General features: G+C 48.1%; 1 protein-coding gene and 1 long non-coding RNA gene across 4 annotated transcripts in view; both read left to right on the forward strand.

The window, feature by feature from the left end:
• The window catches only part of LOC311582430, a 222,632-nt gene that overhangs the window by 104,919 nt on the left and 92,993 nt on the right, over positions 1 to 24,720 (forward strand). The window lies entirely within an intron of this gene.
• The window catches only part of RANBP10 (RAN binding protein 10), a 66,876-nt gene that overhangs the window by 18,203 nt on the left and 23,953 nt on the right, over positions 1 to 24,720 (forward strand). For both annotated transcript variants that reach the window (XM_084755532.1, XM_084755533.1), the window contains exon 3: positions 9,092 to 9,144. In XM_084755532.1, coding sequence (XP_084611658.1) covers positions 9,092 to 9,144 — 53 coding nt within the window. The remainder of the gene's footprint in view (positions 1 to 9,091; positions 9,145 to 24,720) is intronic.

Below are 24,720 nucleotides of genomic sequence, written 5' to 3' on the forward strand. Positions count from 1 at the left end.
GCCAACGCCTTAGGCTTCTCAAGCCCCTCCCTCCATACCCAATAAAGAGTGGTTGGCCTGTTGCTTTTCTGGGATGACTTTGGTAGCGTCTGGGTTTGCTTCTTCAGTCTGTGTCAACTATTTGATCAGTTGTAGCCTTCCCACACCTCTTCTGTGGCTTCCCATTGACCTCTCATGAAGTTGAAACTCCTTAAGTTAGCATGTAGGCTGTGTGCACCCCCCACCCCCTCCCCAGTTCCTGCCCAGCTTTGATTCTTTGTAAGTCTGTGCAGCCTTCCACTCAGCCACACTGAACGTCTTTCACTTCCTCTACCCTGTGTCTGCTCTCTTGCCTTTATGCCTTTGTAAATTCTGTTGCTTCTGCATGGCACATACTCCCTTTTGCTTCTCTCACCTCTTTTACCAGGCCTTAGCTCAGCTTTCACTTCCTCACGGAATCCCTGGCTCAAGTCCGTACACTCTGACTCCCTGGTTTAACTTGACGCTGGTAGCGTAGGATTGCGTGTAGGCCCTACCATGTGGCTCCAGCGCCGCGCTGATCTCTGTGGGAGGCGGGAGTGGGATCTCTGTGGGAGGCGCGAGTGGGATCTCTGTGGGAGGCGCGAGTGGGATCTCTGTGGGAGGCGCGAGTGGGATCTCTGTGGGAGGCGCGAGTGGGATCTCTGTGGGAGGCACAGTGGGATCTCTGTGGGAGGCGCGAGTGGGAGCTCTGTGGGAGGCGCGAGTGGGATCTCTGTGGGAGGCGCGAGTGGGATCTCTGTGGGAGGCGCGAGTGGGATCTCTGTGGGAGGCACAGTGGGATCTCTGTGGGAGGCACAGTGGGATCTCTGTGGGAGGCAGGAGTGGGATCTCTGTGGGAGGCGCGAGTGGGATCTCTGTGGGAGGCGCGAGTGGGATCTCTGTGGGAGGCGCGAGTGGGATCTCTGTGGGAGGCGCGAGTGGGAGCTCTGTGGGAGGCGCGAGTGGGATCTCTGTGGGAGGCACAGTGGGATCTCTGTGGGAGGCACGAGTGGGATCTCTGTGGGAGGCGCGAGTGGGAGCTCTGTGGGAGGCGCGAGTGGGATCTCTGTGGGAGGCGCGAGTGGGATCTCTGTGGGAGGCGCGAGTGGGAGCTCTGTGGGAGGCGCGAGTGGGATCTCTGTGGGAGGTGCGAGTGGGATCTCTGTGGGAGGCGCGAGTGGGATCTCTGTGGGAGGCGCGAGTGGGATCTCTGTGGGAGGCGCGAGTGGGATCTCTGTGGGAGGCACAGTGGGATCTCTGTGGGAGGCGCGAGTGGGAGCTCTGTGGGAGGTGCGAGTGGGATCTCTGTGGGAGGTGCGAGTGGGATCTCTGTGGGAGGCGCGAGTGGGATCTCTGTGGGAGGCACAGTGGGATCTCTGTGGGAGGCGCGAGTGGGAGCTCTGTGGGAGGTGCGAGTGGGATCTCTGTGGGAGGTGCGAGTGGGATCTCTGTGGGAGGCGCGAGTGGGATCTCTGTGGGAGGCACTGTGGGATCTCTGTGGGAGGCACAGTGGGATCTCTGTGGGAGGCACAGTGGGATCTCTGTGGGAGGCACGAGTGGGATCTCTGTGGGAGGCACGAGTGGGATCTCTGTGGGAGGTGCGAATGGGATCTCTGTGGGAGGCACAGTGGGATCTCTGTGGGAGGCACGAGTGGGATCTCTGTGGGAGGTGCGAATGGGATCTCTGTGGGAGGCACAGTGGGATCTCTGTGGGAGGCACAGTGGGATCTCTGTGGGAGGCACAGTGGGATCTCTGTGGGAGGCACAGTGGGATCTCTGTGGGAGGCACAGTGGGATCTCTGTGGGAGGCACGAGTGGGATCTCTGTGGGAGGCACAGTGGGATCTCTGTGGGAGGCACAGTGGGATCTCTGTGGGAGGCGCGAGTGGGATCTCTGTGGGAGGCAGGAGTGGGATCTCTGTGGGAGGCACAGTGGGATCTCTGTGGGAGGCACAGTGGGATCTCTGTGGGAGGCACGAGTGGGATCTCTGTGGGAGGCAGGAGTGGGATCTCTGTGGGAGGCACAGTGGGATCTCTGTGGGAGGCACAGTGGGATCTCTGTGGGAGGCGCGAGTGGGATCTCTGTGGGAGGCAGGAGTGGGATCTCTGTGGGAGGCACAGTGGGATCTCTGTGGGAGGCACAGTGGGATCTCTGTGGGAGGCACAGTGGGATCTCTGTGGGAGGCGCGAGTGGGATCTCTGTGGGAGGCAGGAGTGGGATCTCTGTGGGAGGCACAGTGGGATCTCTGTGGGAGGCACAGTGGGATCTCTGTGGGAGGCACAGTGGGATCTCTGTGGGAGGCGCGAGTGGGATCTCTGTGGGAGGCACGAGTGGGATCTCTGTGGGAGGTGCGAATGGGATCTCTGTGGGAGGCACAGTGGGATCTCTGTGGGAGGCACGAGTGGGATCTCTGTGGGAGGTGCGAATGGGATCTCTGTGGGAGGCACAGTGGGATCTCTGTGGGAGGCACAGTGGGATCTCTGTGGGAGGCACGAGTGGGATCTCTGTGGGAGGCGCGAGTGGGATCTCTGTGGGAGGCGCGAGTGGGATCTCTGTGGGAGGCGCGAATGGGATCTCTGTGGGAGGCACGAGTGGGATCTCTGTGGGAGGCACAGTGGGATCTCTGTGGGAGGCGCGAGTGGGATCTCTGTGGGAGGCACAGTGGGATCTCTGTGGGAGGCACGAGTGGGATCTCTGTGGGAGGCGCGAGTGGGATCTCTGTGGGAGGCACGAGTGGGATCTCTGTGGGAGGCACGAGTGGGATCTCTGTGGGAGGCGCGAGTGGGATCTCTGTGGGAGGCGCGAGTGGGATCTCTGTGGGAGGTGCGAGTGGGATCTCTGTGGGAGGCGCGAGTGGGATCTCTGTGGGAGGCACGAGTGGGATCTCTGTGGGAGGCGCGAGTGGGATCTCTGTGGGAGGCGCGAGTGGGATCTCTGTGGGAGGCGCGAGTGGGAGCTCTGTGGGAGATCATGAGGAGGCCTGAGGAGTGAGGAGATCTCCTGTCTTTAGAAGAGGGTGTTTCTTGTGGTTACTCAGCTCTCCCTTCACTATTTGGTTAGAAAACAACTCATTTCTACACTGAGTGGGCCTGGCACCCTCGTCACCATCACTTAACTGCATATATGAGAGTTTATTTCTAGGTTCCCTATTTCCATTCTATTTTGTTGGTCTTTATGTCTGCCTTTTGCTAGTCCTTCACTGGGTTGTTTTTATTATTATTTTAATTTATTTTTACTATTGTATTTTAGTCCTATACTATTGATCAATGTAGCTTTACTATAGTAAGTTTTGAAATCAGGAAATATGAGTCCTCCAGTTTTTACTTTTTGAAGATTATTTTGGCTATCTACTGCCATTTGAGATTCCACATAGATTTTTCCCCCCCTCTATTTCTGTTAAAAAAGAATTAATGGCTGGGCAGTGGTGGCACATGACTTTAATCCCAGCATTTGGGAGGCAGAAGCGGGTAGATCACTGTGAGTTTGAGGCCAGCTTGGTCTACAAAGTGAGTCCAGGGTAGCCAAGTCTACACAGAGAAACCCTGTCTCAAAAAACCAAAAAATAAATAATAATAATAATAAAACAAAATAAAAAAATTAATGAACTTTGGGAAATCTTGACATCTTTTTTGTTTGTTTGTTTGTTTTTTGAGACAGAGTTTCTCTGTGTAGCCTTGGCTGTTCTGAACTCGCTTTGTAAACCAGGCTGGCCTGGAATTTACAGAGCTCTGTCTGCCTCTGCCTCCCAAGTGCTGGGATTAAAGGCGTGCGCCACCACGCCCAGCTTGACTTCTTTTTTAAAAAGTTATTTATTTAATTTGGTGCATGTGCCTAAATGTGTCATGTGTGTACAGGAGCCTGAGGAGTTTATAAGAGGCATCAGATCCCTGGAGCTACAGATGGTTGTGAGCAGTCATGTGGGTGCTGGGAACTGAACACAGGTCTTCTGTAAGAGCAGCAGCTGCTCTTAACCACTGAGCTGTCTTTCCAGTCCTGGTGTTGATTATTGCTCCATTGGTAAACAAGCACCAGGCCTCTGCTTACTGAGTTCTAAGATTAAAGGTGTGTGCCGCCACTGCCTGGCTTTCTTTCTTTCTCTTTTGGTTTTTTGAGACATGGTTTCTTTATGTAGCCTTGGCTGTTCTAGAACTTGCTTTGTTGACCAGTCTGACCTCAAACTCCTCAAACTCAAATGCCTCTGCCTCCCCAAGTGCTGAGATTAAAGGTGTGCTCCACACCGCTACCACTAGCTGAGACGTAATTTTAAATATTTGAAAATTTATTTTGTTTGAGGCAGAGTCCTTGTTATATAGCTGAGACTTGACTCATGTAGCTGCCTCCGCCTCCTGATTCTTAGATCATAGGTGCGTGCCTACCTCACCTGGCTGAGATCTAATCTCAGTATCCTAAATGACTCACCCATTAAAGTGTGTAGTTGAGGAGTTGGGATTCATTTCAGCAGAGCAGTCCTAGATTCTCATTATTGCAAAAAGCAAAACCAAAAGGCGTGTAGCTCTACACTTTTTAGTTTGTTGGGAGGGTCCTTATGGCTCTTACCTACTTTGTTTATCTCAGACTGGTTGGATGGTAGTCTTCAGGTGCCTGAAACACACTACAAGCTGGGAGCCTACATCTGTTTTGAACAAAAAATTGAATCAGGGTCTCTTTGTGTAGGCTTGGGTGAATTGCTATGTAGTCCAGCCTGGCCTTGAACCTGTGCAGTAAGATCTGCCTCTTCCTCCCAGTGCTGCAGGGGAGTTACGGTCATGCGCCATCACTGACATCTGTGAAACAACTACTTTGCTTACACATTTTTGTGTTTTCCGTTAGTGCCTGGGGCCCGAGTCCAGGAGCCTAGTCCAGGTGTAGGTGCTACGCCACGTGTATCTCAGGAACCTACACCTTCTTGTAGCCTCAGAGTACCCTGACTTTGGAAAAGACTTAGTGCTATGTTTGAAGAGTCGGGGGCCTATTTCCTCCCGGACCGTGACTCAGCTGAGTCTGCTAGCTGGGCTTCTGTGAAGCTGCTCCCCGTGTCATTGACACCCAGAGGTGGCATGGTGCCCAGTGTGAATGAGTGTCAGCTTCCCCTGGCTGCTCTACACTTAACTCATCCAAGCAGATTCTGAAGTTGAGTCTCTCAGGCCATGATCTAGGAAATGCCATTCTTCCCCGGGGAACACAGAGCCTATAGGAACGTGATGATGGCGACCTGCTGGAGACAGATGAGGCTTCTCTTGTAGGAAGGAACAACAACTCATTCGTGTTTGTTTTTGTAGTGCTGGAGATCAAACCCAAGGTTTGTACATGTTAGGCAAGGGCTGCACCACTGAGCTACACCCCTAACCACCTAAAAGCGACTTGTGTTTTGAACATAGATTTTTATTTATTTTTTATTTTTTATTTTTTGGTTTTTCGAGACAGGGTTTCTCTGTATATCCTTAATTGTCCTGGACTCACTTTGTAGACCAGGTTGGCCTCGAACTCACAGCGATCCGCCTGCCTCTGCCTCCCGAGTGCTGGGATCAAAGGTGTGTGCTACCACCGCCCAGCTTAGATGTCTTTTTTTTTTTTAACCTTTATTTCATGTGCATTGGTGTTTTGCCTGCATGTATGTCTTATGTGAGGGTGTCAGATTCTTGGAGTACAGACAGCTGAGAGCTGCCATGTGGTTGCTGGGATTTGAACCTGTGGCCTCTCGAAGAACAGTTAGTTCCCTTAACTGCTGAGCCATCTGCAGCCCCCACAGCTTATATGTCTTAATGGTCCCTCATCCCCATTTAACATTGTAGAACCAGAACCCTAGAACTTCTAGAACCAGAACTTTTCCTTGGAGGAGCCCAGATTTACCCTGTTTGCACTAGCTTACAGCTGCCAAAGGTCATCCAGGAAGCAAATATGCACCAAACACAAGCTCTTACCTTAGTTTCAGGAAACTCTTAGGGTAGGAGTAGCACTGCATGTGGTGTGGGATGCGGGCTCAGGCCCCTCATAGTAGGACAGGACTGTTAGGGAGTCCCCTGGCTGTGTTGCACTCGTGGGTTTGGGCAGGATGGTTGAGTTGTTTACTGCTTGGTCAGGCAAAGACGAGAGAACGGAGAGCAGCTCTTGGCATCCTCTATCACATAAAGCCAGGAAGCTGATTATTTAGGCTGCTGTTTTTCTGGGGAAATGTGCAGGTTCTAATCTAGTGGGAATCCTGCCAGCCGGCTCACGCAGAGGCTCCTGATGGTCCTAGAAGCTGGCCCTTTCTGGCAGTCAGTATATGTGTTTCTTGGAAGAGCTGAGCATTCTGTTTAGCCTTGGGCTGTGTATTGGGCCATATCTTTGACCTCAAAGGATCCAACTCTGTGTCCCAAATATTAAAATAAAGAGAACAAGTTTTCTTTAAACTGTGGCTGTCCCTCTATAAAATGCTAGTCCTTTTCTTTTTCCCCTGACCTCCTCTCCTTTAAGCACTGTGAGCTAAATTAATTAGTGCTATGTGGTGGCCTATATCTTTTGATACCTGTACAACCTGATAGGGATTGCTGATTCTGAAGGGAGCTGGGCTGGTCAGAGCCTTGCATTTCTGTCTACTATTCTGTTTGGGTATTAAAAGCTGCTCCTCTACCAGGCCTGGTGACACTTCAATCCCAGCAGAGGCAGGTGGATCACTGTGAGTTCAAGGCCAGCCTGGTCTACAAAGTGAGTCCAGGACAACCAAAGCTACACAGAGAAACCCTGTCTTGAAAAATAACAACAACAACAGCAACAACAAAAAAGTGACTAAGGATAACTGATGTTAAGCTATGGTTTTCTCACACACATGTACACACATAATGAACATGCACACACACATCAATAGAAACTTTTTTCACTGTGATAAAATTCACTGTACATAGTGTTCAACATTTTAACCTTTTCAAATGTACAATCCAATGGCATTAAGTACACTGACATTGTTAGGCAATCATAAAGTCATACCTCAGCCTCTTTGGATTGTGTTTTGGATGTTTTAAGTATTCTGTGTACCACAGCTGCCTGTTAGTTGATGTTTAGAATTAGGTGTTTTATATTGCCTTCTACTTTTTTACTCTTAAGAGATCATGACTTGATTCTTTTATTTTTAAGTTCTTGAGGAGTTACCCATTTCCTTATATACCACAAACACTTAGACTGAAAAAGAGATTTCCTTTTTTGGCATAGCTCTTCTTACAAGTGTCACTGAGACATCTTTGGAAGTTGCCACAGGAAGGGCCCCACCTTGCCTTGAACACCTTACTTAGGTACCTGGGGTGTGTGTATATTTGGGAGATGGTTTTAGAAGCTCCAACTTCACCACCTCCCTGCTCTGTGTTACCTAGGAAGCTAGCTATAAATGTACAGGGAGGGGCAATGCGGATGTGTTTTGGGAATCCTGAGAAGAACAGGGAGGGTTCTTGAAGATCCAGAATAGGTGCAGCCTGGCTAGAGCTGTACTGTGCCTTGCTAACGCCTAAGTCTGACCTTGCATTGCTGTGTTCCTTACTTCTTAGGTACTTTATAAGAAATAGATTCTCCTGCCCTCCTTAGAATTAGAAAGCCAGACGACTGGAGGCCATGGTTTCAGGACACTTCGCCAGGTAGTCATGATTACAGTTACTTACAGCGGGACTTCGTTGGGCCCGCCAGTGTATAGATAATGACACAGGCTTTTAAATATTTTAGTTAGGGCAGATTCTCAGCTACCTTTGTAGCTTAACCCGAATAATCCTGATACAGCATCCTGACACGTGGCTAGCTCTACCTCTCTGCTCTGCTCTGTTCCTTCTGATCATTTCTGGTGCTGGCAAATCTTATGCCTTTGCTTTCTTCTTCTAGAGTCCCTCTCTGTCCTGCAAGTTCCACCCTCCATTTCCTGTCCAGCTATTGGCTGTCAGCTCTTTATTACAACCAATAAGCAAGCGAGGAAGGAGGAATGTTTATAAAATATAAGACCAGTGATAGGCCATAGAAATAACAATACTGAGATCAAGCCAGTTTAGCAATTAACAATTAAATTTACAGAGACACAGTTGTACAATGTACACCAGCATGCACTATCTCCTCCTCCTCCTCTTCTTCTTCTTTTTTTTTTTTTTAAAGAAAAATGTTTTTGTTTTTGTTTTTTTCGAGACAGGGTTTCTCTGTGTAGCCTTGGCTGTCCTGGACTCCCTTTGTAGACCAGGCTGGCCTCGAACTCACAGCGATCCACCTGCCTCTTCCTCCCGAGTGCTAGGATTAAAGGTGTGCACTACCCCCTGCAAGAAAAGTTTTAAATTGCATGCACGTGTTTATTTTGCGTGCTTATGTGTGCATACATGTATCGTAGACAGATCTGGAAGTCAGGGAGACTTTTGAGGGTTGGTGTTGTCTTTCCACTGTTGGGTCCCAGAGGTGGAATTCAGGTTTCAGGCTTGGTGGCAAGTTCCTTTACCTACTGAATCATCTTAGGAGCTCTCTTCTTTCTTCAGTTGCAAAGATAGGAAGTTGCTTCCAATAGAAATCGTGGGCCAGCCAGGCATGGCGGTGTACACCTGTAATCTCAACACTGGCGAGGCAGAAGCAGGCAGATCCTGAGGCCATCGTGGCCTACACAGTGAGTTTCAGGATAGCCAGAGCTACATAGAAAGACCCTGTTTCCAAAATAAGAAAGAAAAAAAGAAAGACCAAAAGATTGTCTAAGTGTGGGGCCTAGTTAGTACTTAGATGAGAAAAACCAAGAAAGACAGTTCTCTGAGAGCCACTAATGCTTTGGAAGAGTCTGTAGTCATTGTTTCCTCATTTTCCTGTCTTCTACCAAGAACTGTTTTAGAAGGGAGATACAATTAGTTTTATTTTTTAATTTTTTATTGTATTTGGTGTTTTTGAGACAGGGCTTCTTTGTGTAGCCTTGGCTGTCCTGGATTCCCTTTGTAAATCAGGCTGGCCTCAACTCACAGTGATCCTCCTGCCTCTGCTGGGATTAAAGGCGTGTACCACCATGCCCGGCTCCGATACGATTAATTTTTAGCTAGCATTATGGCTCTTGGCACATATGTTCATGTTCTGCTTTGTTCTCATTCCTTCCCGTTTGCTTTTTTTTTTTAAGGTACATGGGAATTGGACTCTCAGCTCAAGGGGTCAACATGAACAGATTACCTGGTGAGTCGCTGTTTAAGGAAATATCACTCTGCTCTCAGCTGTTCTGGTCTTTTAGAGCAATAGCTGTGGCAGCCGAAAGTCTGGTGGGGGTGGGGTGGGGGTGGGGGGTGTGAGTGTGTGTGTGTTCTTGTTTGTAGAACATCAAACTATTGGAGAATTCCAAATGATGATCATTGAGTTGAGACATCTTCCATTTCAAAAATTAATTGATGGGAGCTGCAGAGAAGGCCTGGCAGTTAAGAGTACTTCCTGTTTTCCCAGAGGACTTGAGTTCACCACCAGCACTATGTCAGGTTGCTCTCAGCTGTCTGGTTAGACCCCTGCACCCAAGTGCACACTCAGACATACACATAAGAAAAAATAAAATCTTTTCTTTTCCTTTTTGGTCTTTTTGGAGACAGTGTTTCTCTGTGTAGCCGTGGCTGTCCTGAAACTCAGCTCTGTAGACCAGGCTGGCCTCGAATTCAGAGCTCCACCTGCCTCCCAAGTGCTGGGATTAAAGGCATGCACCATTGCGCCCCCTTAAAATAAAATCTTTTAAAAAATTAATTGACAAGTGATTGTCATCATGGAATTTGAACTGTTTACTGTTCAAATGAAGTGACCTGAACTTACACCCATTGGGGCTACGCCTCGGTAACCCTCTATCCCATTGGCCCTTGCCGGCCTGGGATTCAGGCATGTGCCGGGAGGCATGTCCTGCCAAGCCTAGCTCCTTTGTTGCTTGTTACTTCACCATGTTAAAGATCAAAGTCTTTAAGTGGCTTCCCACGTGGAACCTGGTTGAGGCGAGTTCTGTCTGATACTCTTAAGATACCTGAATTTGTAGCTGTGAGTACACAGTAGCTTCAGGTGAGTGGAATGGTGCTCTGCCCAGTTGTCCATTCCTAGCCCTGGCTGAGGAGACAGAAACCTACCCTAAGAACTGATAGAGCTCAGGTGATGGTGCCAGTCCATGTTTGCCTTAAGTAAGTGGCAGGCATGACATGATATGAGCTGCCCTGATACCATCACGAAGGCAGGCAGTGTTCCGGTGTTCTGCCTTGGATTCCTTGTGCCTGTGATGCAGAAGACAGCTGGCTTTTTAGAAGAGGGAGTAAGCCGGGTGAAGTAGCACATGCCTGTAATCCCAGCATTTAGGAGGCAGAGGCAGGCAGAGCTCTGTGAATTTGAGGCCTGCCTGGTCTACAAAGTGAGTCCAAGACAGCCAAGGTACACAGAGAAACCCTGTCTCCAAGAGAGAGAGAGAGAGAGAGAGAGAGAGAGAGAGAGAGAGAGAGAGAGAGAGAGAGAGAGAACGAGAATAAATAGGAAGTAACATTTTCAATGCCTTTCTTAATAATTTTAATTTTCACCACAGATTTGTATATAATGGACTGATTTCAAATGCTCTGGATTCAACTAATTGAAGGAGACAGGGTTTCTCTGTGTAGCCTTGGCTGTCCTGGACTCACTCTGTAGACCAGGCTGGCCTTGAACTCACAGAGAGCCATCTGCCTCTGCCTCCCGAGTGCTGGGATTAAAGGCATGTGCCACCTCCACCTGGCTAGGAATTTGGCTTGTTTTTTCCTCCTTTCCTTTGATGTGATTGAAAGCAAAATGGCTTTGTTATTAATTAAAATGTATGTTAGGTGTAAACTCTTTGTATTTTTTTAGTTCTTTTATACAGATCTGTTTCTTGCTTTCAGTGTGACCTTTGCACTTTTGTACTGTTTTAGTAGTGAAGAAAAGAGATTTTGGTTTTGTCAACTGAATTTTGTTGTATAGCTCAAGCTGGCCTTTTCGCTGCCTCTGTTTCCCAAGTGTTGGGGTCATAGCTGGGCACCACCGTGCCTGGCTTGCTGACCTCAGTTTCGTTCTGACATCTAGCTCCTCTTGAGGGTTTCTTCCCGTCATAGCTGAGCCCTGCCTGATCATTCCAGGTGGAAGTAAGAGTTAGAGTGACTCCAGGGAGGGCTGTCTGGGATGGCTGGACATCCCTGACTTTCCTAGCCTGCTGTCTGGGCAGAGATGTGGATAGAGTGGAAGGTCCCTTCTCAGGAGTGACAGTGGGACTGCACAGTCTACTGCTGGGTTTGGAAAGTTAGAATATAAGAGTGTGCTTTGAGCTTTCCTAAGGTTGCTCTGTGTGGGGGGGAGGGTGTATGAAAGCCTCATCAGTCATTAACAGATAGGCTTGCAACTCCTCGTGGGTGTTTTGGAAGGGCAGCAAGGAAGTATGAAAGCCTTCTTGCCAACTGCTTTTGGTTTCCAAGTGGCCCTTGAAGACTAATAGGGTTGTCTGGATATGTGGCTGATTTCAGGTGACTGGTAAAGACCTTAGCTGAGTCCACATTTTGAGGCTTTGTTTTTACCTTTTTATTTTTATTTTTTTATTTTGTTTTATTTTGTTTGTTTGTTTGGACTCACTTTGTAGACCAGGCTGGCCATGAACTCAAGTGATCCACCTGCCTCTGCCTCCCGAGGACTGGGATTAAAGGCGTGCAGCACCATCACCCGGCTTGTTTTTACCTTTAAATAAGATATTTGAGACATAACATATCCTCAAGCCTGCTGGCCACCTGTGGGAGCTTTGGTTTCGGTAGGCCAGTGCTTCATCTGTCCAAGTAGGTTCAGAGGGGCTCTATGAATGATTAATTACTTTAATTTGCCTTTTTGTTGATTTTTGAGACAGGGTCTCTCTATTACGTTTCTCTGGCTGTCTTGGACACTATGCTGGCCTCCAACACACAGAGGTCTACCCACCTCATCCTCCCAAGTGCTGATACTCAAAGCAGCAATGCTGTTCTCAAATATCCCTTTTGAGATCAGTGTGTATAGACATAGTTTGTGGACATATTATTGCTTTATGTGTTTGTTCACCATCAGTGGACCCAGTGAAGCCATTTTTGCATGTACTGTACCTATGAACCTTTTTCCCATATTGAATATTATTTATAGAAAGGAATTTGTTTTGAGTCATGGTCTTATGTAGCTCAGGCTGACCTTGAACTCACAGTGTTCTTACTTTCCTCTGTCAGTGCTGAGATTGCAGGTCACACAATGCCTGGCTATTTTTCTTTAAATTAAAATTAAAAAATTTATTTTACTGGGTATTGAACCTAGGACCTTGCACACACTAGGCAAATGCTCTCCTATGGTGCTGCCTGCCCAACAGGGTTTACTGTTTTGAACAGTCTTAGAAACATCTTTGTGGAAACTGCTTGTTTTTTCTTCTAGTGTTATTTAGGGAAGGGTGTTAATGGACGATGTCAGAGGTTTTATATTTGCCTGTAACAGAACTTTTGGAGGGGGCATTGCAGGGAACAAGAAGGCAGGGTCTCATGTATATCAACCGGGCCTCAAATTCTCTCTATAGCTAAGAGTGACTTTGAACCGGATCCTTCTTCTCTGAGAGCTGTGCCAATATGTGCCTGTACCACCACACCTGGTTTTGGGCTAGGTCAGTTTGGAACATTACTAGCAAGGCCTACCAACAAGATTTTAATTAACTGTTCCAAAATGCTGTACTTACATTTTACTTTAATAATGCATGCAGAAAATCCATGTGTTAGCATTGGAAACCTTAACTTCACTGAAAATAAAGTCTTCTGTTACAGTATTTTGTTTGTTGGGCGCCAATTTGTTACAGTATTTTGTATCCCTTCGGTCTATAAAGCAAATAACTGACCCAGAGAGACTGAACCATACTTTAAAGCTGCTAGCACTTCGCCTGGCAGAGTCTGAACTGATTCTAATCTACTCGTAAACTAAACAAACTACTCTAAACCTTATAACATACATATATTCCAAGCACTTGCCACTGTGACCCCTTGGGCCGGTCCTTGTCAAGTCCCCACCATCCTCCAACTGCCAAACCCTTCCCCCAACCCCCACCTTCCTCCAACTGTCAAACTTTCTCCTCTCCTCCAGGAAGTCCCGCCTTCTACTTCCTGTCCTTCTGCCCAGCTGATTGGCTAAAAAGGGCTTTATTGACGGTTGATACATTCACTCAGCATTCCTCCACAATCTTCCAAACAAGAAATGGCTTAAATCTCTTTTTTTTTCCTTCAGATTTTATTTGTTTACTGTAATTGTTGTTACTGATGTTTTTTTGTTTGTTTGTTTTGAAGTAGAGTCTCACTATGTATTCCAAGCTGTTTTCAAACTAGACATCTGCCTACCTTAGCCGATTGAGTTTTCTAAGTGCTTCTGAGTGCTGGAATTATTGTGTGTGTTTCTATGCCCAGCAGAACTAATTGCATCCTAGCCAGGCTATTCATGTTTGCTTAGTGGTTGGTCATATTTTGTCTCATTCCTTTTTTTTTATTTGTTTGTTTGTTTGCTTGTTTTGTTTTTTAAAACAGGGTTTCTCTGTGTAGCCTTGGCTGTCCTGGACTCACATTGTAGACCAGGCTGGCCTCAAACTCACAGGGATCCACCTGTCTCTGCCTCCTGAGTGCTGGGATTAAAGGCATGCACCACCACGCCTGGCTTTTGTCTTGTTCTTTACTGGAGTTTAAAACTTATTTCTGGGGCTGGAGAGATGGCTCAGAGGTTCTTCTAGAGGTCCTGAGTTCAATTCCCAGCAACCACATGGTGACTCACAACCATCTATAATGAGATCTTGTGCCCTCTTCTTGCAGGCAGGCATACATGCAGGCATATACACTATGCATAATAAATGAATCTTTTAAAAAAACGTATTTCTGCTCTAAATTATCTTATTTACTTATTTATATGTATGTTTGCTTTTTTTTTTTTTTGAGACAGGATCTCTCGTAGCTCAAGCTGACTTCAAAGTTGCTATGTGGCTGGGTTGTTTTTGAATTCCTGGTCCTCTGCCTCCACTTTCTAAGTGCTGGATTACAGACATGAGGATTTTTATGGCTGTCCTGGAACTAATTTGCTCTGTAGACTGGGCTGGCCTCACAGAGCTCCACCTGCCTCTGCCTCCCGAGATCTGGGATTAAAAGGGTGCACCACCCAGTTTATCTTTTTTAAAAAACAAAAGTTATTGCTTGTTTTAAAATTTATTCTGTGTCCATGAATATGTATAGGTGTACTTGGGTTATGGTGTGCAGATGGAGATCAGAGCACTTGCAGGAATCAGTTCTCTCCTCTCATGTTAGCCCCTGGCATGGGACTTAGGTTGGTGCGCTTGGAGACATGCCGTTATGGTCTGAGCCATCTTTCTGGCCCTTTATGTTGATCACAATTATTATACTATTTCATATTTGACAGGGGAAGGATTTTTTATTTTTGCGGAGGAAATCCCCTTTGCCTTTCTGTTGTAGATAGTACTGGTGTTTGAACTATCCGTTCTGTGAACAGTTGTTTTCTGCTAGGTGTGTGATTTCCTGTGATAGGTGCATGCATGTCTAACGGAGGGGAGAGAGAGTGGTAGAGGTGGTGAATGCTGTCCTGATATTGAGGACTTTGCCAGGACTAGCAGTGGCATAGTAAGACCTGTGCCTGTGAGTCCATACACACCCTTCAGGTGGGGTGCATGGCTTCCTGGGGGACAGTCAGAACTGACCAATTGGAAGAAGGGTTTGTATTCCTTCTAAGGGCATGGCATGGTGATGGAAGTCTCCTCCTCCCCTTCTTCCTCCTCCTCCTTTCTTCAACAAGCAGCTGGGGGCTACAGGATTGCGCTGTATAGGCAAGATACTGTCATATTAATCCACCCTAACTCCGTGTAGAGGAAGGAGGACTAGAGGAATTGAAGCTTGGGCAGAAAGAACTTTATGTACTCAGCTTGTTGGAACTGTAGGAAATGGTAGATTATGGTTTACAAAAAGACTTTCTCACTCTAAGATACTAACTGGAGGATTTAGTCATAAGTGGAATGGGGCCTGAGGATGTAGCTCACTAATGAGGTTGTGGGTTTGGTCCCCAGCACTGCCCATCCCCTGGAGTAGGCAGTTAGTTTTAACTGTGTGTGTATTGAGATAACTGAATATATCTTGCATGGTTGAGAAGACACCTGCTTGGTCATTGGGAGAGGTTCCTTATTTTGATGGCTGTGTGTGCAGATTACTTCTGTCTGGGGGTGGTGATGGGAATTGAACCCAAGGTTCAATTGCAAACTCTCTACTAACCTATACACTGAGCCTATGTAGATTATATTTGCAAGTTTAGAAAAACTTAGCCAGGCAACAGATATGGCTCAGGGGGTAAAGTGCCTACTGCATGTGCTTGAAGATCTGTGTGTGTGCGTGTGTGCGTGTGTGTGTGTGTGTGTGTGTGTGTGTGTGTGTGTGTGAGAGAGAGAGAGAGAGAGAGAGAGAGAGAGACAGAGACAGAGGGACAGAGACAGAGACAGAGACAGAGACAGAGACAGAGATCAGGCAGATCCCTGAAGCTCACAGACCAGCCAGCCCAGCTGAGTCAATGAATTTAGGGTTCAGCCAGAGACCATGTCTCAGAATATAAAAGATGGAGTTCCATGACTGAGGGAAGACATCCAGTGTCGGCGACCTCTGTTCACTGCCCCACATGTGTACACACTGACATGGAGGTACACCCACATTAACCAGCATATACATCCCTTCCTCCGGTGCACCACACACTTAGAAACAAGACAAATGAAACAAAAAACAAAATAACCTCACTTATGAGTCAGTAAGTTTTAAAGAAAGTATCTTTGTTTTGTTTTGAGGGCTGTTTAGGTGAAAAATCAAAACATGTTGGGATTGTGAGTGTGGGGTTTGCCCCAACATGTGGTAAGGGCCTTTTGTGCTTTTGTTTGCAGGTCATCTAGAGATGGGTGTATGAGTTATGCACAATACAGAAGGAGGGCTAGAAAGTGGGGCTTAGTCACTCTTTTCTGGGGAGTCATGGATATCCAGGTACCAGTTGGGAGGCATAGGAAAGTACAAGAAGTCATTCATCCAGGCCTGGAGCTGCTGGCACACATGTCAGGAACCTGAAGCGGCAGCTTGTGAGTTCTCAGCCACCTTAGGCTACACAGTAAAATACTCTTCAAACTAAAAACAAATAGCCAGGCATGATGGCTCTTGCATTTATTCCAGCAGAGGTGGGTGGGTCTCTCTGAGTCGGAAGGCAGCCTGACCTACGTCAGCCTGGCTGCATAAATGAAGCCCTGTTTTAGACAAACAGAAGAAAAACCTTCCTGGGGATAAGAACTGTGGAGTGAGAGATGCCCTGAGCCCTGGTTGTGAGCACGAGGTGCCCTCCCTCCTCGGGTCCTGGCAGCTGGCCTGGAACTGCTGGGTGGGGTCCAGTGTCAAGCTGCTACTTCAGCGTTTGTAAGTGGTGGCAGGCAGTACTCTTTCATCCGGAAAGAGGCCACTAGAAGGAAGGACTCACCCTTGATCCTGGGCCAAGCAGGCCCCGGGGGTTAGCCCCTGTGGGCTAGCCTTTCTAGTGTTGCAGGGAAACTAGTCAGGGCAGGCCCCGTCATCTCCATGGCGGTCTGTCTTCTCTAGACCAGGCTGTGGGAGTGAACAATAGCATTGGCAACTCCACCGTGGCTGCTCCTGCCGAGAACCTTCTGGGGAAGTGTTGCCAAACAATTCTTTCCATAGGAAGCTTGGAAAGCTGTTCTCCAGTCACAGCACAGTGTTGAGTGAACAGAAATTTTATTCACCCTCCTCCCCCAGGCACTTTGCTCTTGGGGCTGTAGATAACCCAAGGCCCTTGTTTTAGGCTCTGTCTGTGCTGGGTGCTCTACAGGGAGCGGCTCATTCATCATATCCAGGAGGCCCCTGCAATGCATTGTGTAGGTACCCTGTGACAGGCGCCGAGTCCAGCCCTGAGGAAAACAGAACACAGTCTCTCCCTATGAAACCTGCCCTGTAGGCGAGAAGCTGGTAACCCAGAACCCTGCCTTGGGCAGCTTACATTTGGTACGTGCCTCCAAGGGACTGTTTGGGGTACGATGTGTACCGGAGTCAGGCCTTCCTGAGGCAGGGGCATTCAACCTGGAAGGTAAAGGATGAGGAGAGTCAGCCCAGGAGTAGAGAAGACAAATGGTAAGAGTATGTCAGGCGGGGAAGAAGGCTGTAGGTAAAGACCCTGTGGAGGAGGTGCGAAATAACTGAGTGGTCAGGGAAGGGCTGCAGCCAATGGGACTGCGTCTGTGGTTCAGGAAGGAATATGGGTTGTCTTGGGTGTTTTGAGGAAGCCATAGTATGGGTTAGAAGAAGGACAGCAGCAGGTACAAGGAGAACCTGTCTCAGTGGCCCAGACTTGATGCAGTCTTTGGCGAGGTCATTGAGCAAAACTTAGTGTTTTAGAGTAGTGGATGGTTGAACTGCAGGCTGTTCCTGTGTCTCCAGAGAGTCACTGATCAGTGCTTTAAAAAGAAAAAAATCCTTTACTAAGTCTGGGGATGTAACTCAGTTGGTAGAGTGTTTGTTTGCTCAGCGTGTAAAACTCTGATTTCCCCAGTACTGCAGAATCTATACATGGGGTGTAGTAATGTGTGCCTATGATCCCGGCGTGCTGGGAGGTGGAGGCTGCAGAAACCCATACATGGGGTGTAGTAGTGTGTGCCTATGATCCCGGCGTGCTGGGAGGTGGAGACAGGACAATCAGAAGTTCAGGGTTAGTTTAGATATATAGTGAGTTTTGAGGCAGCCCAAGCTGTATGAGACACTGCCTCAAATTTTATTTATTTATTTATTTATTTTGATTTTTTAAAACAGGGGTTCTCTGTGTAGTCCTGGCTGTCCTGAACCTCCATCTGTAGACCAGGCCGGCCTCGAACTCACAAAGATTCCCCTGCCTCTGCCTCTCAAGTGCTGGGATTAAAGGCGAGTGCCAGGCCTGGAAAGATGGCTCAGCAGTTAAGAATACTGACTGCTCTTCCAGAGGACCCAGGTTCCGTTCCCAGCACCCACATGGCAGCTCACCATGGAATTCTAACACCTTCACACAGATAGACATGCAGGCACAAAAAGTTTTAAAAATAAAATTTTAAAAAGCCCGACTTAAGAAAATGTTTTAATTAATAAAATAATGGCTGTTTTGATGCTGAATTCCAGTGACATTAGAAACAGGCTGAGAGCCTGAGTCAAGCAGCTCCTGTCAAAACCAGTCAGAGAAAAGACGTTAACATGGCGAGCCCAGGCCTGATCTAGTTGCTGCTGTTGCTGCTACAAAAAACTGGGCCCTGACCTAATACTGCCTCTTCTGAGCCTTGAAGGAGTGTTGCAGGTGTGGGTGGACAGCATTTTCTTATGGCTCTGACCTAGTTGAGTGTTTGAAACCAGCCAGAACTGGTATGAAACTGATGGGAGACTCTTTTCCTCCTCCCTTCTCTACCCTGGACTCCTCATTTCTCTGGCCTCTTTGGATCTGTCTAATGTGCAGTGGCTGAGTGAAGGGCCTGTAGGGTGGTAGCGTCAGTGTTGCTCGTCCTTAAGAATGAGTCGGTGGTTGGGCTTGGGCAGAGAGAGTAGCCAGGGAACTCCTAGCCAGGAGAATCCAACTCACTGCATTGACTGACTGCATGCTACTTTTAAGCAAATCATTCCTCTAGAGACTAGAGTCCACTTACTTTTTTTTTGTGACAGGGTTTCTCTGTGTAACCTTGGCTGTCCTGGAGTCACTTTGTAGACCAGGCTGGCCTCGAACTCACAGCGATCCACCTGCCTCTGCCTCTTGAGTGCTGGGATTAATGATATGTACCACCATGCCCGGCAAGAAAGACATATCTTACATTAAGTGATTGATTATGTTTGTGTGTTCATTCGTATATGTGTGGAGGTCACAAGACGGCTTGCAGTACTCAGCTCTTTTCTACCCTTCAAGTCCGAGGGCTCCAACTCAAGATACCAGGTTTGCTAACAAGTACCTTTACCTGCTGAGCATTCTTGTCAGCCTGGAAAATCCTGAGGGCTGTGTGGATGACTCGTGAAACTGTACGGCTCAGTGGCTAAGGCCGTGGCTGGGAGCCACATTGTCCACATCTGCATTCTTGCAGCTTTGTTACCCAGAATGATTACCTAACTGCTTGGTTCTTTTGTTTCTCCCTCTGTAACATGGAAGCGATGTATTAACATATAAATGTCTAGGGCTGTGGCTGTGAGAACTAAGAGATTAATTCCTTGGCTGGGAAGGTCTAATACAGGATCTCACAATATACCCCAAGGTGACCTCAGACTCCGAATCCTCCAGCCTTAGCACCCCAAATGCTGGCTCTGCAGGTGTGTACCTCTGCACCATGAAGAATGAGTGTATTTGTAGAAAATACTAAGAGTTCTGCTTGTAAGTATAGCTGTTGTTGTTGGAAAAGGTAAAGTTTTTCTACCCAAAATGGAGCACCTGTGCATTTAAAGTTCTCCTAGGAGTGTTTATTGAACTGCACTTTTTGAAGCCAGGCGTGGTGGCCCACACGTTTAATCTCAGCACTCAGGAGGCAGAGGCAGATGGATCTCTGTAAGCTCAAGGCTACCCTGTTCACATAGTGAGCCAGGGACTGCATAATAGAGAGACACTTTGGAGGGGAGAGGGAGGGAGGGAGGGAAGAAGGGAGGGAGGGAGGGATGGGGAGAGAAGGGGAAGGAGAGAGGGAGAGGGAGAAGGACAGGCAGAGGCAGAGACAGACCGACAGACTGCACAATCCCCTCAGGTGCTTGTTTTCTGTATTTGAGTGTAGACTGTGCTAGGAGTAGCATTCTGGAAGCTCATGGCTGAGCACATGGTCAGAATGTTGATGCTTCTAATGTGTCTTGTAGGCTAGCAGCTCGGTGGGGCATCTTTGTAGTTGGGGCAGAGGGCTGGCACTGTGGGGACTTACTGGCAGATGATGACAGAAGCCCCTCCCCCATGAGATTGTTCCACTCAGTTTCTTGAGAGCATATGGGAGTGTCTTAGTTTGCACTGTCAGAAGTTTCTGTTGGAAGATGTGGAAGTTTTGTTTATCTTTTGCAAGGTGCCTTAAGTGTGAAACCAAGGAACAGGTGTGGCTCCAAAACAAGAATGTTGGAACCATGGGCTAAGTGACTCACAGGCAAGGCAGATGATCTGCTGGCAGGTGAGTGTAGCTGCCCCTGCCCCACCCTTGCCTTGGAGAACGAACAGGAAAGGGCAGAGTCTCGATCCTTAGACTGAGGAAGCTGGATGTAGAAGGCACGATTGTGAACGGAGACCAGGGATTTGGGCTTCTTCCGCGCTTGGGTGCTTTGAGCGGTTGCGGGATAGGTCTTGCTTCTGGCACTGTCCCACTTGCCTTTTCTCTGTAAGGTGGCTCTTCTCGTGGGTTGCATATCTTACCTTGATGGCTACAAGCCCTCAGAGAAGAATTCAGGCTCACTGAGACCTGTTTTCCTTAGTTGTTGGGAAGGAATATCGTAGAAGTGTCATATCTCCTGGAGCAGTTTGTTGCCCAGGCCTGGGCTGGGGACTGAGATTGGGGGGTGAGCGCCTAGGTTGGAACAGTCTGCTCTGTCTCTGCAGAATGGTGTAAAGTAACAGCACCTTTCCTCCTTCTAGAGTGCACCTTACCAAGCCTGCTGTGGGCATGCACTATACTAGCTGGGCCATATGCTGCAAATGGCTCGTCTGTCGCTCTGCACAAGCTTAGGAGAGGAAGCACTGTGCCAGGTTAACTTGAGAGAGCGAATGAACAACAGGAAGTTTAATATCCTTCCTAAGGGTGCAGCAGTGGAAAGTAAACACTAGATGCAGGTGGTGGTGCACGCCAGGTGTATTAGATATTTCTGGCATATGCAGTGGGTTTCTGATAGTCTGGAAGTGCTGCTGTGGGTACCTGCCAAACAGGAATTATTCTTTCCTGCCTCCTGTAAGCTGGGAACTTTGTTGCTCATAGCTGACGAGCGCCCACCAGGCCTTTTGTTCAGCCATCATCTCTCTGGGACATCTTTCCTCTCAGGAGCTAGTGCTTCATAAAGGTGTGCCATGTGGTGCTCCAGCCCCCTCTGAGGGAAGCTGTGCTTCTCTCCAGCTGGGTGAGTTGGATATCAGGGCTGCGCTAAGATTTTGGATGCTCTTCCTTCTCAATATGGCAGCATCCCTGGGCACAGAACTGGGAGTCACTTCCCCTGTTATATTGTAGTCCTGTACATCCTTCCCAAGCCAGTGCGTAGCCGAGAGGGCAGGAGAGAAGCAACTCATTGGTTGCTACCCTGTAGTTTAGTACTGTAGGGTTCCTTAAGACAGCCCTGACTGTGAAAGGAATCAGTCAGGACATTCCCTAAAGCCAATGAGCAGCTGCCCAGGACCAGGACAAGAGAGGGGGAGGGGGAGGGAGATATATGCTGGTGCTGAAGTGCCTTGGTCCTACCCGGCCCATTGTTAAGCCTTCCTTCTGTCCTTCCTCTGAGATGTCCTTGGAAGGTATCCGAAATGGCGTGATGCTCAGAAGCCGTGGAGCTCTGGCAACAGGTGCTGCCTGCCAGTTCAGAATACAGGTGGTTTAGCAGCTGGATACCAGAGGTGGGGAACTAGTCAGAAATCTTGATGGGTCATGTGATAGTGTATGGTCTCCAAGAGGGGAGCTCGGTTAGTGTGAGTCTCTACCTCTCCTCTCCTGGCGTTTGTTCGCAAGTCCAGTAGTGCCAGTAGCCCTGTGGCTATCAAGGTTGTTTTTGTTTGTTTTTCGAGACAGGGTCTCTCTGTGTTAGCCTTGGCTGTCCTAGACTCGCTTTGTAGACCAGGCTAGCCTCAAACTCACAGCCAAGTACTGGGATTAAAGGTGTGTGCCACCACGCCCGGCAGAACTTCTCTTTTGTTTTTTGTTTTGTTTTGTTTTGTTTTGTTTCAAGGCAAGGTTTCACTGTGTAGCCATGGCTGTCCAGAAACTCACTCTGTAAACCAAATCTGGTCTCTAATTCATAGAAATCCACGTGCCTTTGCCTCCCAAGTACTGAGATTAAAGGGGTGTTCCACTACCATGTGGTTAGACCTGGCTATCCTTACTCCTGGACGTTTGGGTTCATTGTGGGTAGAATTCTGTTCTTTCAGGTATCTGCTCCTTGTTCTCTATAAGCACACTGGACTTAAAAACCGTTTCTCAGTGTGTTAGTTTATTCCTGTAACTCCCTCACTTGGGAAGCTAAAGCAGGAGGCTTACTTTGAGTTCTGGACTTGTGCTACAAAGTAAGAAACTGTCTGAGCGTGTATTTTTCAAGCTGAACACAGTGTACACTTGTAGGTCCAGCTACTAAGGAATCCAAGGCAGGATGATCTCTTGAGGCCAGGAGTTCAAGAATAACTTGGGTAGCATAGCAAGACTATCTCATTACAGATGGCTGTGAGCCACCATGTGCTTGCTGGGAATTGAACTCATAGCCTCTGGAAGAGCAGCCAGTGCTCTTAACCTCTGAGCCATCTCTCCAGCCTGCACTTGGCTGTCTTCATAGTAGCCTCAGGACCTGAGGCTTAGGAAACCCCTTGGCTGGCCAGCCCACCACATTCCTTTCCACAACAGCCCTGAGGGTGCAGCGCTGAGAGGCACGGGACATGGCCCTTGAGTGTGCATGTGCTCCAAGGGCAGAGTAGGCCCGGGTCTTCTGCTGGAATCTTAGTGGACTCTTCAAGCTGTTTGCCGAGAGAGGTGGGTGCTGACCCCACTTGTCAATGCAGAGCAAACGGGGCTATACATGTACAGAGCACCCAAGTGTGTTCAAGAGAGTGAGAGAAAAGAACCCTACTAGAAATACTTCCTTTGGCTTGGGCCTCATGCACAGTCTCGCTGAATCATGCCATTCCTGAAAGAAATTCAGCTGAGAGAACCAGGAGCCGAGTGAAAGCGTTGGGGTTCAGATTCAAATGCTGAGTCAGCAAGAGCATTAGAGCCTGTGAGTTTGAGGTCAGCTGGGGCAATATGGTGAGACCCCAACGGAAATAAAACAAAATCAAGTCCTTTGGCCCAAAGTCCGCTACTGAGTGGAGTGTGGAAAGATACTGGTTTGAAGGCCCAAACTCAGGCTAGCTCTGTGGGTAAGGCATGGGCTAGCTGCTCTGTGGGCAGTGCTGGGCAGGAAACTACAGGGTAGCCACAGCCTCGGCCCTCTCCCAGGGTTTTGACCTAATATATTGATGATGTGGTTTGACGGTAGAGTCTTTAACATTCCTTGTTACTTTGGGACTGAAGGCCTTGGTGTGTCCTGGTGGATGGGAATGCTCCCAGGGCAACCATGCAGGAGTCCTGGCCCTCCTCACAGGGGTCTCTCACCTCTGGGACATACCGTGCATGGTATGTGGGGAAGCCGAGGCAATGAGGCATTTCCTCAGCCACCCTCTACTTATGTGTTAGATCTTCCTGTTTTGATGATGAGTCAGGGGAAGTGGGTGGTACTGGGTTGCTAATCTGGACATGTGGATCCTTCCCTTTGGGTTACTGGCATCTGGTAGGTACTTGATTGTGGCAAGGCGCTGTGCCATCGGCTTTTCAGCTAGGGTGCAGTGTGGTCAGTTCCCTTTGAGAGTAGCACTACCTAATTTCCTTGGAGAAGGAGGAACGGTACCAGCATCCTGTCAGTGTGCTGTCCCCATTTAACAGCCCCAGCCATCTTTTGAACCAGAGCTAACTGGATGGGATTCCCTGCAGAGCCTGACCCAGACAATCCTGCCCACCTGTCCTCCTATGACCCTTGTGTCCTACTGTCCTTTGAAGCAGCTGTCTGTAGTCCTTGTTTTGTTTTGTGGTGCTGGGCATCAAACCCAGAAGAGTTTCAAGCATGCTAGGCAGCCAGTCTGCCACTGACCTCTACCAAGACCTCTGTGGTCTTGTAGTGGCAAATCGCATTATCAGAAACATTCCAGCTTTATAACCAGACTCACCCAGAGAGGGGGAAGTGTGTTGGTGTAGGAGAGAGAGTACCATTCTTTTTTTGGTTTTTTGAGACAGGGTTTTTCCTATGTAGTCTTGACTGTCCTGAACTAACTTTGTAGACCAGGCTGGCCTGAAACTCACGTTGATCCACCTGCATCTGTCTCCCTAGTGCTGGGATTAAAGGCGTGCACCACCACCACCGTCCAGCTGAGAGTACCATTCTTTTTTTTTTTTTTTTTTTACATATTTATTATTTATACATATTCTGCTTGCATGTATACCTGCAGGCCAGAAGAGGGCACCAGATCACATTATAGATGGTTATGAGCCACCATGTGGAATTGAACTCAGGACCTTTGGGAGAGCAGTCAGTGCTCTTAACCTCTGAGCCATCTTTCCAGCCCCCAGAGTACCATTCTTAAGGAGAGGGTGCTGGGTAGGAGAGAGCTAACTTATGCATGGCTGTTGGTCTCCTAAATAGGAAGGGAATCTTAACACCATAGGTGGCTCTCGAGCTCCCAGGGACATTACATCCTCTGCCTTATTTCATAGGTGAGGAATGAAGAGCCAGAGGAATGAAGCTTTTAGCTGGGCAGAGTCAGATCTACCCCCTGGCTGTAGGTCTGTTTCCAAAGTGCAAAAGTAACTTCATTATCAGTCTCTATTATATGTGGATCCTCATGTTTGCTAGACAGACACGCATCACTGAATTTTATCCTCCGTCCTAATAAACATTCTTTGAACAACTACATGAACCAGATGTTCAGGAGTATGGGCAGATGGACGTTTGAGTAGGGTCCTTTATTTAGCCCCAGAACTTTGATTGC

Source organism: Acomys minous, assembly GCF_964271855.1.
Source record: "Acomys minous genome assembly, chromosome: 14".
Lineage (NCBI taxonomy): Eukaryota > Metazoa > Chordata > Mammalia > Rodentia > Muridae > Acomys > Acomys minous.